Source organism: Apus apus, chromosome 5 (assembly GCF_020740795.1).
Source record: "Apus apus isolate bApuApu2 chromosome 5, bApuApu2.pri.cur, whole genome shotgun sequence".
Taxonomy (NCBI): domain Eukaryota; kingdom Metazoa; phylum Chordata; class Aves; order Apodiformes; family Apodidae; genus Apus; species Apus apus.
This window is the reverse complement of record NC_067286.1, coordinates 12,824,805-12,842,323: the sequence shown is the minus strand read 5'-3', so window position 1 is coordinate 12,842,323 and position 17,519 is coordinate 12,824,805. Positions and strand designations below refer to the sequence as shown.

Below are 17,519 nucleotides of genomic sequence, written 5' to 3'. Positions count from 1 at the left end.
AAATGCATTTAGTGATTTATGGAAGATCAAACTTCAATTCTGCTAATTAAACTTCTGGAATTCACACAATGATAAAAAGCACAGGACCAGTTATCTTCAATCTGTTAGTTCTGCACTTCCTAAATACTCAACATTTTAACAGTGTTTTTGGATTCCACTGAGTGGAGCTCAAATACCAATTTAGAAAAAAATTAAACCTCTCAGGCAGTTGCCAGGATCCACTACACATTTCTGATTCTACCTCATTCACAGCCTTCAAACCGAAAAGTACTTTTTATGGTGCCAAACATCCATCCCAAGTCCTGTCAGAAGTAAAATGAATGCTCCTGTTTAACCTCATCTGTGAGCAGGACAACAGATTAGCACAACATTCCACAAGGAAAAGCTTGGGAAAGGAGCTTTTCTTTATATACAGGCTATGGTTGTGTTTATCCTGTTCTCAACCTCACACAATGCCCTGCCTTTCTCACTTTTTCAAAATCAAAATGTCCTCAAAGGTGTAAACTCTACAGGGATTGTCAGTATCATTGATCTTGGCAGAATGAATAATTTATACCAAAAGGTAGCATCAACTACTCAGTAAATGAGAACACACAATGCCAGAAGTAACTGTAATATTTCTCTCTAAAAGGAAAATAATGGATGCAAAGTGTCTCTAAAATTACTTCTTTAATAATCATAGAATCATATTAATAATATCTCTAAGCTCCTCTGTATACAACACCTGAAGAGGTCTTGCTGTTTCTCTGTGTAGTCATCCATTTGCATGGCCAATTTTTAAGTTCCTCTCCACTTATGTAGTTGGTACTTATAAAGTACCGTGAAGAGACATACTAAAAAGATGCCCAAGATGCTGAAGGAAGGAGTAGTATGTCAGGTGGTACAAAGACAACTGTAGTGAAATCCATGACCAGAAGCCTGTTGGAGCTTACCATCCTACTGCAGTTGCTTGCACAGGCATTGAGATTTACTAATAAACAGGTCAAGGTTTTTTTGTGTGTGTGTTTTGGTTTTTTTAATCTAGTAGGATAATTGTTGCTTGAAAAAGAAAATAAAAATAAAGGAAAAGGAAAATAAATAGCTTCTCAGAGTAAGGTTTGTGTCCTCTAACCTAAGATTGTCTCCTGAAATACAAAATTCCATCTTGTACATTTCAAAACTCGCAACCACTACTATTTTATGAAGTAAAATAACTCATTTGTGTTACTAGTTTACTTTGGATGACTCCAAATATTCCCTTACCTTGGCTATGATACGGCACAGATGGGCACCTTCCTGGGTAAGGCTGAACAAGCTACTCAGCGCTGACTCAGTGATGTACACACTGTCCGACAATTCTATTTGTCTCAGCAGGTTCTGTGTGACATAAGATAATGAATATAATTTACTTCCAATGAAAAATATTAGAGTTCTATTTAGAGATGAGATGGAGTAGAAAGTTGAGTTCATTTAATCCATGTCATCCTGCTTCTCACCCAGAGGAAAGGAAAAAAATAATTATCATTGCATTTGAATAGACCTAAGCAAGAATAGTGATATTTAAAAATAAATATTAATAAAGAGAACAGACATGTGTGAGAACATTCAGTAAAGACCCTCTTCAGATCTGTCATAAATTATTAATTGGTTTGGTACGGGATTGAACTGAATTTCAGAAGGCAACTAATTGTCTTAGTGTAGTAGCTGTAGCACAAGACGATACAAGATTTCCAACTTATTTGTAAGAAATATTGCTACATCCTTTCCAACATTACTTTTAAGCTTCTAGATTTATCACTATTCTCAGTCTACATAGAACATTGATCAATATGATAATTCAATTACCTTCCCTTTAAGAGGCTGTTTTCTCCCACCTCTAGCATTTAAAAAATGTTCCATAAAAGATATAACTTAAGAGTTAACATTTTGTTATGAACCTATCCTGAATAAAATCCTGATACACAGATTAGACACTTAGGCTCCTGAGAACACAAATTAAGCCAACTTCTGGCCTCTCACACAGACACTTAGTCTGTTCCAGAGCAGCAAGCTACACACAATGTAGTTATATGGCAGAAGTGACTGAATGCAGCCTGCCTGAATGGCTCAGAAAACTTCTTTAAAATATTTTTCTAAAGGACCTTCTAATCCAAGTCTTAAGCCACAAAAACACACATGAGATTATGCAGAGTAATTAATTCTGCCCCCTTAAAAGAAAAAAAAAAAAAAAAAGGATAGGACTGCAGATGTATCAGTAAGTATCAAAGTGTCCAAAGACACGTATATTAGTGAAGAACTGCTCTTCAGTTTAAAAAGAATAAGCACCAAAACAACCACAACCTACTCAGTGAATCTGCAACATGCAAAAATATTTACACATTTCAACTCATGTGTGTCATTTCATGTAGCTCTTATAAATCCTAACCAAAGTGCATTAGCAAGTAGGCTGTTGGTTTGACTTTAACTCTGCAAATGCATGCTGTGTAAAATACACAATACTGTGTTTTCTCACTACTTATGAGAGTTTAAGACATGCACTGGTTAACATCTGTGTTGTAATAATACATTTGCTATATGTACATCTTCTAAAAAGTTTAGCCTTTACTGAGGATCATTGAGAGCAGGAGAGACTTTTTCAAGGCTTCTAAAGAAAAGTAGTGTCTGCATAAAAGGAAGAACACATGTCCAAAGGTGTTATTAACAAGAAATTATCCAGAAGTTAGATGCCTTGCAATGAAGGAAGTCTATGAGGAAAAGTAACAGTGAGCCACAAGATTGGTTTTTTTGGGATTTGAGGTTATTGGAGAATTTGAGAATACAAACACCTCAATCTCTTTGCAAGATATTTGAATTACTAATCATAAGTTTGCTGAAAATTGAGAGCTGTAATTCTAATCCTCCTCTTAATAGATGCTCTCCCTCAAGATCCAAGAATTTCAAAATGAGTTTTTTTACCTATAAACTAACCTGTGCCTCATGTGTTAAAACCAGCTCTATCAACTGGCCAAAATACTGAGCGATGGTTGTGAGAGTCTCATTAATACAAGACTTCATGGACTTCAGTAGCTGTTCATCTTCAGTTTGTATGCACCTGAAAAGAAAGAGAAAGGAAAGAGATGAAGGGGAAAAAGATGCAGACAACTACTGCTTGATAAACTGATTCTCACAGGTGAGCGTCAGTGTTAATAATGGGGATATAACAGGAATTCAGCTGCTCATGAGGACACCGTCTTTGTGGCATTAGCATCATACCAGACTTCAATCAAAGCTTTGTCTACACGTAGTAAGTATACCAAAAAAGTACAACACTGGACACTAGTGAATCATTTTGGGATCACAATTTACTTCACAGGCTGCAGGCCAAATTTTGGTGCTGATGCTGTGTGTTTATATCAGTGCAACGCTGCTATTTACCACTTATGCTAATAGTCACTCTAGGATGCTTTAGTTTCAACTGCAGCTGTGACTATCCAGCCATCTTTTATGACCAAAGGAGTGCTTTCAATCATTTTTATTCCTTTACCTTCTTTGCCATATTTTCATGATCACAGGATAAGGAACCAAAATTATGTGTGCCCAGATGAGTACAGTTAACTTAAATTTAAAAATCACACTCAAAAGTAAAATTTGGCCTTTTATGCAGAAAGATTGCATACAGCAGCTTTACAGAGTTAGTATAACTATCCTGTAACCAGTGACATTTGGCTTTAACTGAAAAAATGAGATAAATATGGAAAACTTTATACAATTCATATGAAATAACTAATACTTCCTCAGAGAAAGCATTCATTTGAATTGTAAAAATATATTTAACCCAGGCAGGCCACTGTAAAATGGAAGATGGAGTTTGGTTGATCAGTGTGTCCACCTACATGGTAGGTGTCCTTTCCAGCTTTATCTGTCTTTCACCCATATACCAACCATTTGTCATCAAACAAGGAGGGAGTGGGCTGATATGAAGCAGACACTATGAGATCAGAGCTCTCATTAAATCAGTGTGTCTCATAGTAGAACACAAAAGTAAATTCTGAGCTCCACGGATTTGGCAAAAAAACAATAGTTCTCAAGAAATGTTCTTTCCTGATAATTAGATGGTGTCTTTTTCCCTGGTGATCCCTCAAGCAGAATGACTTGCACCGTGTTGAAAGTAAATAAAAAAAAAAAAAAAAAGACTGATCAAACTGTGCTGGTGGAAACAGGATAACTTAGGTTAGGCAGGAGAAATATAATGAGAAGAATGACAAAGATTCTTACTTTCCAGTCTCAACATTCTGGAATGCGTGGAGCTAAGTAAACCTACAACTGCAATTTAAATGAATGTGTATTTATTTTGGTTTGATTTAGAAATGCATGGATATGTGCATACAGGAACATGCAGCACAACAGTCTCGCAACGTAAGTTTTCACATCAGCTGAACTCTTGGCTCCACTGAACTCAAAGGGAACTTTATCACTGATGTCATTAGAGCCAGACTTTCTCCCTTGATATCTGAAAGCCCTGAAAAACCCTCTTGCACACAGCTTCCTGTCTATGCCAAGCTCTCTGTGCAACAGCAAATCCCATCTTTCATTAGGACGTACTTTAGATAAAAGTAACTCACTTCACTGAGCAGGGGCTAACATTTAAAGAGCCTGTCAGAGCTGCAGGGGCATAGTTCAAACATCTGAGGGTGTCCATGGGTTTGTACTTCTTATTAGAAATTCTATGATACAGTAAAACAGCAAAAAATAATATTTCAAGTAGAAAATTTAAATTACCTTTCTGTGAAAGCTGTAAATTCTGAACACTTGTCGATTAAAAGCTTCTCATACTGCAGAGACAGAAAGACAAAGTGGCTTTAAAGCAATATCCATACACACAATCACTTTTTAAAAATACATGTTTATGATAACGAGGTGAAAACCCTCCAGAAACATTATATTTCACATTGACACTCTTTTTATACTTTCCTGAATAAAATTAGTACAGATAAAACTGAAGTTAATGAAAACAGTATTTTCTATATCGTAAACGCAAAGGAACTCACAGGTGTGGCATCTAATTACTTTAGTTCAGTAGTCCTTAAAACCAAAACATTTGTCAACGTAATTTCTCAGTATTATTAACAATCAGAATCATGTTTATAATAAAATAGGATCCAAAATGAGTCAAGAATATTTCTGTTGCTGAAAAGGGATTAGAAATTCTTAAACAAGGGACCATTATTGGTATGTAAGGAATTCCTTACAATTCAGTATGCTTTAATTATTAAAATTAAAACATAAACAAGACAAACATGAAACCAGGTAAGGCACCCTACCTGTTGCATTTCTTTTGAAGAATTCCTGGTGATTGTATTGTATTCATTTATCATTGAACGCACATGGCAGTTGACTCTTACTGTCATGCTGTGGACTCTCTGCCATCTATTTTTCTCCAGCTTTTGAGCAATCCTGGTCAACTCTGTGCTTATGATCCATGCTCTTTTTAACAGCAGCTGCAAGTTATCACATGTGTTATACTGTGAGGAAAGGATAAGTTCGTTTTGTTCATCCTTCTCAATGCTGATTGGCTTGGACTGGAGAATACACATACATTCACAGTCTGTCATTAACTTCAAATCTTCCATCCATCGCTGAACAGAGTCCACCTGAATTAAGTGCATGCTAGAAGGCAGAACAAGAGAAGGAATAATTGGATAAAGGAAAACAACTTTAGAATAACCACCAACAAGGTTGATACTCCTTGATGAGTACATCCTTAAACAAGGACAACGGACCTGCCTTTTGTGCCCTTGCACCCTCAGCCAGTAAAATGTGGCACCCAAGACAGCAGCGGTACTGAGCTGTTCTGAGTGCATCTGTTCTCATCCTATCCGAGGGATTTCAAGGTCCTCAGAGCCTTGGGGCAGAGTTGCATAGAATTTCTCTTGTAGAGAGGTGACCAGACCTTAGTCCTCACCCCAGCCACACACACAGAGAGCCAGGTTTTATAAGACATGACTAGTGTTACTAAAGTTGTACCTGACAGCATACAAAGGTCAGATATAGGACCCCACATCAGAGAGAGCAAAGTCTGTACAACAGCATTTGTCCTTACCTGCTCTATCTTTGCAGCAGACAGGCTATGGGTTCTGCTTTTGTTCCATTCAGCGCAGGGAATCTCTTAGTGGCAGCACTGATCCCTTTGACTCCCTGGAAATTTGGTCCCTTTCTCTAAGGCTTACCAGGTCCACTGCTGCCTTCTGCAGTCTCTCAGGCCATCTATACAAATGCAGGCTCCCAGCTTTGTACTTTGACTCTCATCTAGCACACCTAATGCTGGACCACTGCTTCCCTTTGCAGGAGGGACCTGTCCAAGGAGGGGACATCCCCTCTCCCAAAATGTCCCGTCTGAACTTTGCTTTCAAACCAGCAACAGACACTGCCCATCTCCAGAAATATTCCTTCTAAAACTTTTTTTTTTACATTTAACTGTAGGTCCAGATTATTTCAGTTTTCATATCCCCATTCCAGTCCTGACAAGAGACCAGATTCTCTGGTAAATATATACAAATATGTATATAAAAAAAAACATTTTTAATATCAATAGTAGATATATAACAAGCATATGAAGCAACACATATGAGTCTAAGAGACAATTACATAGAGCTAAGGAAAAAAGACAAGAGTTATTGTTAAAAAGAAAGTGGTAGTGTGTTTTCAGATTACTTATTTTCCTTATGTTTATGCAAAAGCTTAAAAGATTCTCAGTTATGGTTGCTGAAATTAATCATGGTTGCAATCGTAAAGACTGACTTTATTAATGTCTGTCCCCCACTAGGCCCATTACATCCTCACTCAACACAACATCATTAACTGTTAATAAAGCAAAGCAGGAGGCCAAGAGTTCAAAGAATCACTGCAGTCTCCATTGTATAACAGATTTTTATTTTTGTACATCTAAACCAGTTTCTTATAAACATAAGAGCAATCAATGAATATAATAGTCACATACAGAACATTTGCTCAGCAAGAATTTCAGATTTCTGATCTACAACAAGGAAAATAGTTTTTCTGACCATTTTCATCAGCTGAACACTCAGCCTTGATTTTTTTTGCAAGTTTTATTAACAAAGTATTTCAAAATTTTAGTACATCTTCTAGTGAAAGATGGATTGATACTAAAGGATTCTGAAGATGAAAGGTAAAGATGAAATTAATTTAAATCAAGTGAAAGCAAGAGAGACTGGGCTTAATTATTTTTTTCCAAACATCTATGGTTATCCTACAGCTAGTCTGACAGTGTATCTGCAGTTGCATTAGCCAAGCTGAGGATGACCAGGAAGAAGCCTTTTTCTTGTACTTCCATTTATACACTGAGCACCAGCTGAACTCAAGGAATGTCCTTCCAGATCACTGAAGTAAAATTCCACAAATGAGCAAAATTTTCTAACATACATATGAAAAGGAAGCTCATATCAATATAATTTCATGTAAATCAACAGCAAATGAGATACAAGAGATCAGTTTCATTGATCCAATCTCTCTTTTGCCCATACATGATGAAACTACTTTTAATTTTAAATTTTACAGTCGACTGCTATTTAAAGGTCATTAGTTCATTCAGCTTTGAATACTGTGTAATTGCATTTCATGATCAATTGTGGCTTGCTTTCTTCTTGCTATGTGTAGTCTCCTTATTGCCTTTTTGGACCTGAAGCAAGGTTTCCTAATAAACAAAAATAACAACTTTAGAAGTTTGAGACTGTGATTTATAATGACATGCATAGATTGCATGCAGTACAGGATAAACTCATTTGACAGAGAGTAATGTCTTTTTCATTTCTAAAGTGCACTGTGATAATTGATGAAATCTCTGTTTAGTAAGTACAAATAAACTCCTAAATTATACATTCACACAGAGAAAATCTAGAGTAAGAGGTTACTCGGGAAAAAAGTTCATCTTTCCTTAAACCCCAAAAGCCAGTCTTCCCTCTGAGGAGAAAATAGGATGATAGAGTTGTACAAAAGAGGTGCAGACGTTTAAAAAAACCTCTCCTTGTTTGCCTCCGTTCCTATTGTCAGAAGTACAACTGTAGATTTTAGGATGTTCTGTAATTGAAACTTAGTATTCCTTAACTCACAACAATGGCAACAATAATACCATTCACCACCTTTCAGAAAGAACCACAGAAAACTCCCTCTGTTCACTAAGTCATCTTTTCTGACACATTACTCTTTAAAAGACACACTTATGATGGTAAATCAAATTAAGTACAAAAATCACTCATTTTCATCCACATCTCCCTGTATTTAGAGATCTTCCTAACCATTCAGCAGATGAATTTGTAGACTATTTTTTTAAATTTTAAAATGAGGAAAGCAGAAAGTGTGATCATTCCTAACAAGTTGAACATTTTTGTCTACCCATTACTGAAAAAAAACACCCCTACACCTACAAAATAAAAGCAGCCATAATGGGTCTGACCAAAAAAATCTGTCTAGCCCATTATCTTGCTCCCAGCATGGCCATTAGGAGATGCATAAGGAAAGATTATAAGAGGCATAGCAGGAGCTGAGCAACCCCCTCCTTCCCATCTTCTGGCAATTAGTGGTTTAGGAACTTCCTAAGCCAGAAGTTGTGTCTGAGCAGGATGTTTTTACAATTCATGAAACACAAGTAGCCATTAATGCCTTTTTGAACTCAGTTAAACTTTTGGCCTTCACAACATCTAGTGGCAGCGTCTGAGACATTTTTTGATCATTTTTTGTATGAAAAAGTGCTTATTTTTTGTTTCAACCTTGCTGCCTAGAGATATTAAAACAAGCTCTTCCATTCTTGTATGCTGAGATACTGAAATGATAGTTCCACATCGATCCTCTTTGTGCAATTTGTTATTTTATTTGCCCGATGCTATCTTATCCTAGTTATTTCCAAGGCAGAGAAACTCTAGTCTGTCACCATACAGAAGTGATTTTACTCCTCTGATCACCAACTTACTTTCCCCACATTTTCCAAAAGCTCTCTTCAGTTTTTCTATGTCCTAAGATGTGATAGTAAGAACTGCCCACAATATCCAAGATTCAGATAATTTATGGATTTATACATTTGAATTATATTTTCTGCACAATACATATTATCCAAGAATTCACAAAATTAAATTTCTCCTAAGTGTTTTCCAGGGAGCTGTTTCACACCTTCCAGAAAATCTACATATTTCATTTCAGAATCTTTTTCATTAATTAAACTGCACAATTTAGAGTTTGCTATTCTGTATCTAGGATGAAAGTGATAGTTCTTCATTTCTCTTCCCCTCCTCACATATACTACTTTATGTTCATTAACATATCATTTATTCTGGCATTTTATAGTTCAGTGACTCAGTATTTTGAGACTTTTTGTGTCTGTGTATTATTTTAAATGAACCTGAACTGTTTTGCATTAGCAGGAAGTGGTGTTGTCCTGCTATTATAACTATTTTAAGGTCATTAAATACATAAGCAGGATTGGTTGGAGTGTATGCGATCTTACTGGTGTGACTTTCCCCAGTTCTGTTTAACTGAGCAACAGTAGCTGGGTAACTGGCAGAGATCCTCATGCACACAGATACTAGTTCCCCACCAGTTAGAATTTTTTAATTTAGTATGTCATGGTATATTGTCAAAAAAGCAATTTATCTAGACTCTACGCTATAAAAGCAGCACTTAACGTAAAAATAGAAAAAAAAAAAAAAATCTATCTCCAGCATTTCTTCAAAGTCATTCTATTTTAACTGAGATTGTAAAATATTTAGTGAAGTTTTCAAGAGCACTCAACTGAACTTGAGTAACAGGCAATTTGAATACTCTGAATTTTAGTGAGCTTGCCAAAAAAGAGTCTTTTAAAAAGTGTGTTATTTTGACAAAATAATTTGGTGTCACTGGCTGAGACCAATCTAGAGTAACAGCATGTTAAAAGTATATTGCTTCACAAGATGGTCAAACCTTGTTTCATATAGACGTTTCTGCACTTTATAACAAAATGCAGGCAAATTTAATCCTGTAGAAAGAGACACGTTACAAAAATCTCTTCTCTTTTTTTCTTTTCTATCATCAGCTTGTTAGTTAATGAATCACAGGATATTTTGTATAGACAAGATGGATTGACATGTAAAGTAGTGCCCTATCTCCTGTTGGTGCCACATGGATACAAAAGTGAAAAATTACTAGATAATTTCTTTAAAACTTTCAGCTAATGCTTTTCACTACAACTTCACTGGCAGCACATGCACTTAAGTTGCAAGTGCAATAATGAAAAAGAGTTGCACCTCCATTTTAGCACACTAAGTTTCACTAAGTGCAAAAGTTCCATGTTTTATAACTATGTGTTGAATCCCAAGCTGATCAATTCATATTAACTTTTCAAGTAGTCATATTTATAAAGTCTAAAGTCTTCTGCTCAAATTATGGTTTTTAGGCTTCTTAGCCTTTTTATCCATTTTCACCTATTATGACAGATTTATTACCAGTCTTAATGATAGCATTTAGGACAGCTTCCAGATAAGCCAAGTCTTACAACTGTGCTTAAATTTATTATTCTAATTAGTAGTAGGTAATTAATCGGCAACAAACAACTTCTTGAATTGATTTAGCACCCTCTTTCAACATAAATAATCTCTAATTTTTTTCTAATTTGTCTTTTCAAAGTTATTCATAGGTACCAAATACACCCAAGGCCAGTTTCTACATCAGTACAATGGACAGCAGAACTCAACTCTCAGTGAAAGAATTTACTGAGGAGACATAGATACAGCTCTTGTTTATTCTCAACTTGTTTTACAGAATACTATTTGCACAAATGAGCCTCGTAGATCTATGATATTGTATGTGCACTTATGGTAGTGAAATTTTGTACAGCTACCTGGAGAGCTAGCTTAGAAGATACAGAAAAGCTTTAAGGTAGCCGAGAATCAGATTCCTGATTTTTAAGTGAACACATTGCTTCATGGATCATTGCTAAGGCAACAGACATCTATGAATAATTGGTATTTGTAATGGATGTGGCAAGCTAAAAGATTAGCCAGATGATTTGCACTATGTTCTTTTCCAGTAGAACATCAGCAATCCAACTTTGCTAAGTCAAAAGATGAGTTTACTATGAATTATTTAAACCTTTAGAAAACACTGATAAAAGCAAATTAGTTCCTGGTTTTCTAAAAGGTTAACAGGCTACATTAAAATGGTATTTCAATTTACTTCAATGATTACCCTGTCTTTAAAGTTACTTAACTATTTCCGCAAAGTCAGTAACAGATGAAGAAAAATACAACCCTGAAACATTTCTCAAAATGAAACAACTTAAGGAAAGGTGCACTGTAGTCAGTCAGATATCCTGAAGTGCTTTGTGGAAGGCAGAATTGTCAGCCAGCATTGATCACCCTTCCACACTTTAACATTTCCCTTTAATTTAGGAGTAGGTTTAAACCACAAAGAAATACAGCAGAACTAATAAAGGCATTAACACCACTTTCAGGAAGCAGAATGCCAATAGGCACAATGAATATTGGTAACAAAACCAGAATTAATCAAAGATTACAAGTAAAATACAAGTATATTACCATAGTGGTAAATGTTAAATTTTTTTGGCCAGGAACCCTTCAATATTGTTGCTGTTTTTCTCATAACTGATATATTTGAGTCTCTTCACCTGACCTGAAACCAAAAATGGTCCTTCCTTGCCATTTACTGAGAATTCAATTTGGCACCTGCACTCTGGGATGATGGAGTTACTCAAACCACCAGCCTCCTCAACGTCAGTGCTACTACAGAGAAAATTTGTTAAAATCAAAACCAGCTGATGCCTTGTTAAGCATCCATCCAACTTCCATGGGGAGAAGAAATTAAGATAGCTGGTGAAACATTTGAGGTCAAGCTACTGCATTTTTTGAAACCTTACGGAATTACAGAATATAGAAATATCTGCAAGTAAAAGCATTATAAACACTTTTAAAATTTAAGATATTATTTGTAAATTAACTGTAGCTTCATCAAACCTATTTATAAGGCCCTTAAATCATCTCATATTAAGTGCTGCACAAGTGTGGTTCTCTGATTTTTATGTTTTTCTAAGAAATCCTTACTGTAAGCTGTCCTCTAAAAATGTCTGGAAATATTATACCATCCTAGAATTACTGGCACACCACAGAACACAGGGAAGACACAATATAAAATCACAGACCAATTCAGCTTGCTGAGTAGCTTATATGAAATCTAGAAAAAAACATCATATTTATTTTCTTTACAAATTCAGACTAGGATCCTGTATTTTATCCTTGTTCCTGGTGCATTAAATTACTAAAACAGTAGCTGTCTCAACGAGCATATAAGCCACCAAGTTCGCAGAAAGTAAAGACAGCAAGAAAAGACAATATAATTTCCCAACAGAAAGAAGGAAAATACTAAATAAGCTCAGCTATTAGCAAGTTAATGACAGTTTAATATAAATCACACTAGCAATGAATACTATTGCATTTGTAGTGACCTTATAAAATAGTAACCTGACTAAAATTTCCCAGATCAATTAGCCTGGTGAACCCTGTGATAATGGCATATTCAGACTTAGTAAACTCTTACGGACTTAGAACAAACTTGATGGACTTTGACCTAACTTGATGAATTCACCAGTTAGAAGCAGACAGTTTTAGCCACTACAGTTTGGACAATATGATAGATAGGGGGAAAAAAAATGCTTTCCCACTGTCCCTGCTGCTTGAGAGTCCATTGATGTTAAAGTGAGGGTGGGGGACTGACAAGATAAATCTACTGTTCATAGTTCCCTTCACCCAAATGCCTTGGTATGATCTACTGACATAATTACATTTTTTTAATCTCCAGTTGACCAGTGGTAAAACTGGAAATGAAGATGAACTTTTCAAACTCTGCAAGAGGAACTCTGTGACAGAGCACTTCTTAATGTCTTTTACCATTGGCCTTTTTTATTCTGTGTGTAAGAGTCTGTTATTCATTGAAGGTCAGAGATAAGCCATGTGCAACAGGACATAGATCATCTTTTAAATTCTGCTTTCTTCTGCAAGTTCTTTTCAGCAGTATTATGCACTCCAACAGCTACACAGGCCTTGATGTTCTCTAGGCTGAGATTTCTCACTTAGCCAAACCTGTCAAACCACATGGCAGTTTTGTGCTCTGCACAGAAAAAAAAAAATAATAGGATAAGATCTTTCAATGAATTCTCTCTTGGATCAGGAAAAAATTAACAGGATCATAGATCCTTTTAATTTCAAATGATATTTACAAAATATCCGTGTGAGATAAACAGAAGAGTTATGCATTAATTTAATAAATAAATAAATAATCCTGAGTTATACATTAAGTAAAAAAATCTGCTGACCAAGCTTTATAAAGGATGTTGGTTCATTTGTTCAATGTGTTACTTGCTCATTTGTTCTGCAGTGGGTAAGCAGATTCCCTTCAGCTCCTCAGGCAAATTGCTCATTGATGAGCTGGATCAAGTAGCCATTCCCAGCATCTGAGGTTAGGTCCCAAAATGAGCAACTGTTCTCCAATGCACAGACAAAATCAGTGCTGAAGAGGCAAGACCCCACCACTCTTACGCTGTTTGTAAATGACAGACTGGGTCTTGAAAAACGTTAAACAGTTACAGTTTTTCTGAAAAATGAAGTACTAGACCGGGGGGGGGGGGAGGGTGGTCTTAGCTTTGTGCACAGTGGCAGAATCCAAGACTTTGAACTGTATTTAGCCTAATGTAAGCAAAACGTAGCATAGAGCAGGTAAACATAGCCTGAGGGATCAGCACAGGGCAGATGTACTCCGAACATTTTTAGAGCTTCCTTCAGGATTGTAAGTCTGACTTGGTGACTGAAGTATGTTGATAATTTTGAAGGCTTGTTGTCATCAGCATGCATTTAAATTGCTAATTACTGAGTACACGCAAAGTTCTCACTCCCACAAATAGCTGGGCATGTTTCCTGCACTGTGTGACAGAGAAGTCAACAAGGCCCTCAGAAGGAGAGAATGTGCTCAAGAAATTAACCAGAGTTCATCCCAGTTCTCTGCTTCCTGATGTTGACGGTACACTAGTAATTACAGAGGTCAAAATTCCTCATAGTCTTATAAGGACAATATGCTGTAAGACAGAAGTCCTTGCAAACACCTGGCAGGGAGGGAGAAATACAAGTGAAAGAGGAGAAAAACAACACTGAAAATAATTTGGGGCCACAGACCTTGGAAATGCTCAGACAGAATCACAAGGACTCATCTGGAGCTTAACATGAGCATCCATGAAAACAGTAGTAGTGCCTCATTGAACTTTTTTTCCCCTTCCTCCAAATCTGCCTTAATTTGTAGTTTAATACAAACAGTACAGCTCTCCATGCCTTTTTCAAAGGAGTTACGACATGCATTATGAGCAGCGCCATTAGCCTTTCACCTTTTACTATTTACTCATTTAAGGTCCTAACCCTACTGGTTAAATAAAGCCTGGATTACTTAATGAAGGAACCAACAACCATTTTACAGGGAGTTATGAGATCAGCATCACTCAGAAGACAACAGAAAATTGGGGACCCTTAGTCACACCTGTGGCACAACTGTAGCTAAAATTGTCAAAAAAGGGGTAAGAAAAGGATGGCCTGGTGTTGGCTTTTCTAAGATTCACATTAGAACATTAACTGTTCAACAGACCAGTCAAAAGGACAAAAACTAGCAACAGAGTGTCCCAAATAACATGTCTGTAAAAAAACCTTAAATAATCTCATTAAAATAAGAAAGCAATTTCTAATAAAAACATTCAACTTTTAAGCACATGCTTAAATACTTCTGTAGAAGGCAGAGGACTAAAAATGAAATCTTACATCATATATACATACAAATCTTACATCAATATCCACTCTTCTGATGCAAGAAGCAACCAGATGAGATAATTTGTTCATAAATCGTTTAAAAACCAAATCTAAAAATAATTTATTGTGAGCTCAAAGGTCTTCTAAGAAGTGACTATTCTAGAATTGCACTGCTCCAATGGTTAAAAAATTGTTATTTCTGATCTAAATTTCTTAAGTGCCACTTCATTCCCATTTTGTTTTATCTTTCCTTTTAAATAAGAATTTATCTTCCAATGCATTTCTAGAAAGCAAAGAGATGCTCTCAGCTTCTGTTTTTGCAGATAAAATTTAGGTTCCTTTTATGAAACTACGTTGCTTTCCACTCTCCCTGTCCTAAGCAGCCCAGTAGATCTGTGGCTGCTGCAAAATTCGTTTTTTACTGAAAGATTTGATATGCTTGATATGAAACGAAGTCTCCCAATAACTTGCAGAGTGACATTACAATCTAATCTCCACCAGAATATCTCACCTCATACAGTCTAGGACTCATCTTGCTGCCTTCATCACCACATTTCACTGGGAAAGGCAGTCACAGTCCTCTCATTATCAACCAGTATACATAGGTCCTTCTAATTCTTTTTTTTTCCATCAAATGAGCTGCAGATTATTGCAGGCTTTGTTGCTCTCAGCCTCTAAATGCATAACCTTTAGATTTCAGTTACTCATCCATTTTCTTCAATACTTGAAGTCTACTTCTAATTCTCTGCTTTCAAAAATAACCTTTGGCATTACCCTTTCACATTTTAACTTTTGTCTAATAGCTACTGTTCTCTGTATTTACTAGTAAATTACGACATATATAATCTCCACTGAGTATCCCTTGTTAAAAGGGAAAACAGGGAAAATAAAGCTGCTTATCAGAGAACAACAGCAAATTATTCAGTATACTGCACCTTTGGCAGGTTTATGTTTTGGCAACCCCTTTCACATTTAATCCCAAACTTCTAGCTACTCTTTACTGGAATTTTTCCTAAATTTCTCCTCTCTGCCTTTTCCTTTCCACTTAGCTCTTCATCCACCCTTTCTCACTCCTTAGGTATGAGCATTATGTTCTGCTACTTTCCACTTGAAGTTGCTAAAAAATGTTGCTAATGAGATCAACAGCCTAAATAGTCATTTTCCTGCATTTTGTAGATTGAGTTGTGTTTTACTTCTCCCTCAGATTTGTTTATCTTTCTATGCACTTGATAGAGTCAAAACTAGATAGTTTATGTTCCTGTCTGCACTGAAAATTCTGTCTCTGTTCAGTCACAGCACCATGACTGGGCTTAATATCAACTAATCACATAAAGTATTTCTTACCTTCTTCTCTGTGGTTATTGAATTCAGATAGCATTCATACATACTAAATTGCCTTCCAGAACAAAAGTCTCATGGGAAAAAGACAGAATATGGAAGAGTCCTAGATAGTTAAATCAGCTCTTAAAAGGCTATTTAATAAACACAGACCTGCTGTGTTAGTCTCCACTCCTGGACCTTTCCTTATGCTCCATGTTAGGGTACAATAACACCAATTACTGTATGTGTGTGCACATGCACAGATATGCACATGACACTTCCCTTCTCTACACACTACATCCCTCCCAAACAACAGATTATGTCTAAGGCTCTGATCTAATTCTAAAAAGACTCCTGCCTTTTGAATATACTTCAGGATTCCAATTTCTCTTCCCTTTCCCTCCTGCTGATACTATCGTATTCTTTCTGCTTACACAACCACTCCTCTGTTGCCAGAGAGAGACCCCTGAGCCAAGCACAAGCAGGAGTTATTTGCACTCTATTTTCTGCACACAGCCAGACTTGTATTTTCTGAATTACTTAAAGCTTGGGTGGCCCTCCAGCTACAATAACTTTACTCACAGCAGCAGTTATCTACTAGACAGACTCCTTGAATAGAAATTCAAAAAGATGGTCTCCACTCTTTGCTTTCTTACTAATATTCTGACAAGTTTTGTCACCTCCTGCCATCCTTCTCTCCTGCTAGACTTTGTCTCTCTCCTCTGCTTAGCATATGAAGTGAAACTTCCTTGCATTTGCACTGAGGATTGTGCACAGTATTCTAATCTTGACTGGAGCTTCCAGATGCTTCCATAACACATGTAGTTGAGAATGACAGAAACCTAAGTTTTTCAAAGCAATGCTGGGAGGAGTTCTGGAGGCTAAACAGCAAAAGGAAAAAGGAAATGAGTGGTTATTTTTACTATCATAATGTTGCTTTTAGATGAGGGACAGCAGCTGAAGTACGAGGAATGCCTCAGTTAGAACAGTCTAATTAAAATATAAAATCCAAAGCAACTGGATTCCAGGACCTGAAAAGACAAGAGTCCAGGAGCATTCTTCAAAATGCTGAATGAGGTCAGAAAACAACCACTGCCTGGTTTCCTTGTGAAAGTAAAGATTAGTGGGTTAGGAGTCCCACAGATTGCTCATTCCTTGGAAATCATTCATTAGCCAGGACCTTTCACCTTACTGCTCCTTCACAGCAACTCTGGTAATCTCAGATGGAAATGAGGGACAAGGGAGAGAGCAAATCTTGCTGACAAGAGCTCCTTTGCACAGGTGTCAATCGCCATCTTCAAAAGGGAGCAGCTGAAAAGAATTATGTACCTTGGAGGACAGAAATGGGTGGCTTTTATGGGGACTGAGAATATTACAAATGATGACAAGAAGACAGTAAAA

At 36.5% G+C, this 17,519-nt stretch overlaps 1 protein-coding gene across 1 annotated transcript in view; it reads right to left on the bottom strand.

Moving 5' to 3' along the window:
• Positions 1 to 17,519, bottom strand: part of INSC (INSC spindle orientation adaptor protein) — a 91,300-nt gene that overhangs the window by 58,374 nt on the left and 15,407 nt on the right. The window contains exons 3-6 of the mRNA XM_051621038.1: positions 5,280 to 5,625; positions 4,738 to 4,790; positions 2,947 to 3,070; positions 1,243 to 1,356 (exon numbers count right to left, since the gene is read on the bottom strand). Of these exons, the coding sequence (XP_051476998.1) occupies positions 1,243 to 1,356; positions 2,947 to 3,070; positions 4,738 to 4,790; positions 5,280 to 5,625 (637 nt within the window). The remainder of the gene's footprint in view (positions 1 to 1,242; positions 1,357 to 2,946; positions 3,071 to 4,737; positions 4,791 to 5,279; positions 5,626 to 17,519) is intronic.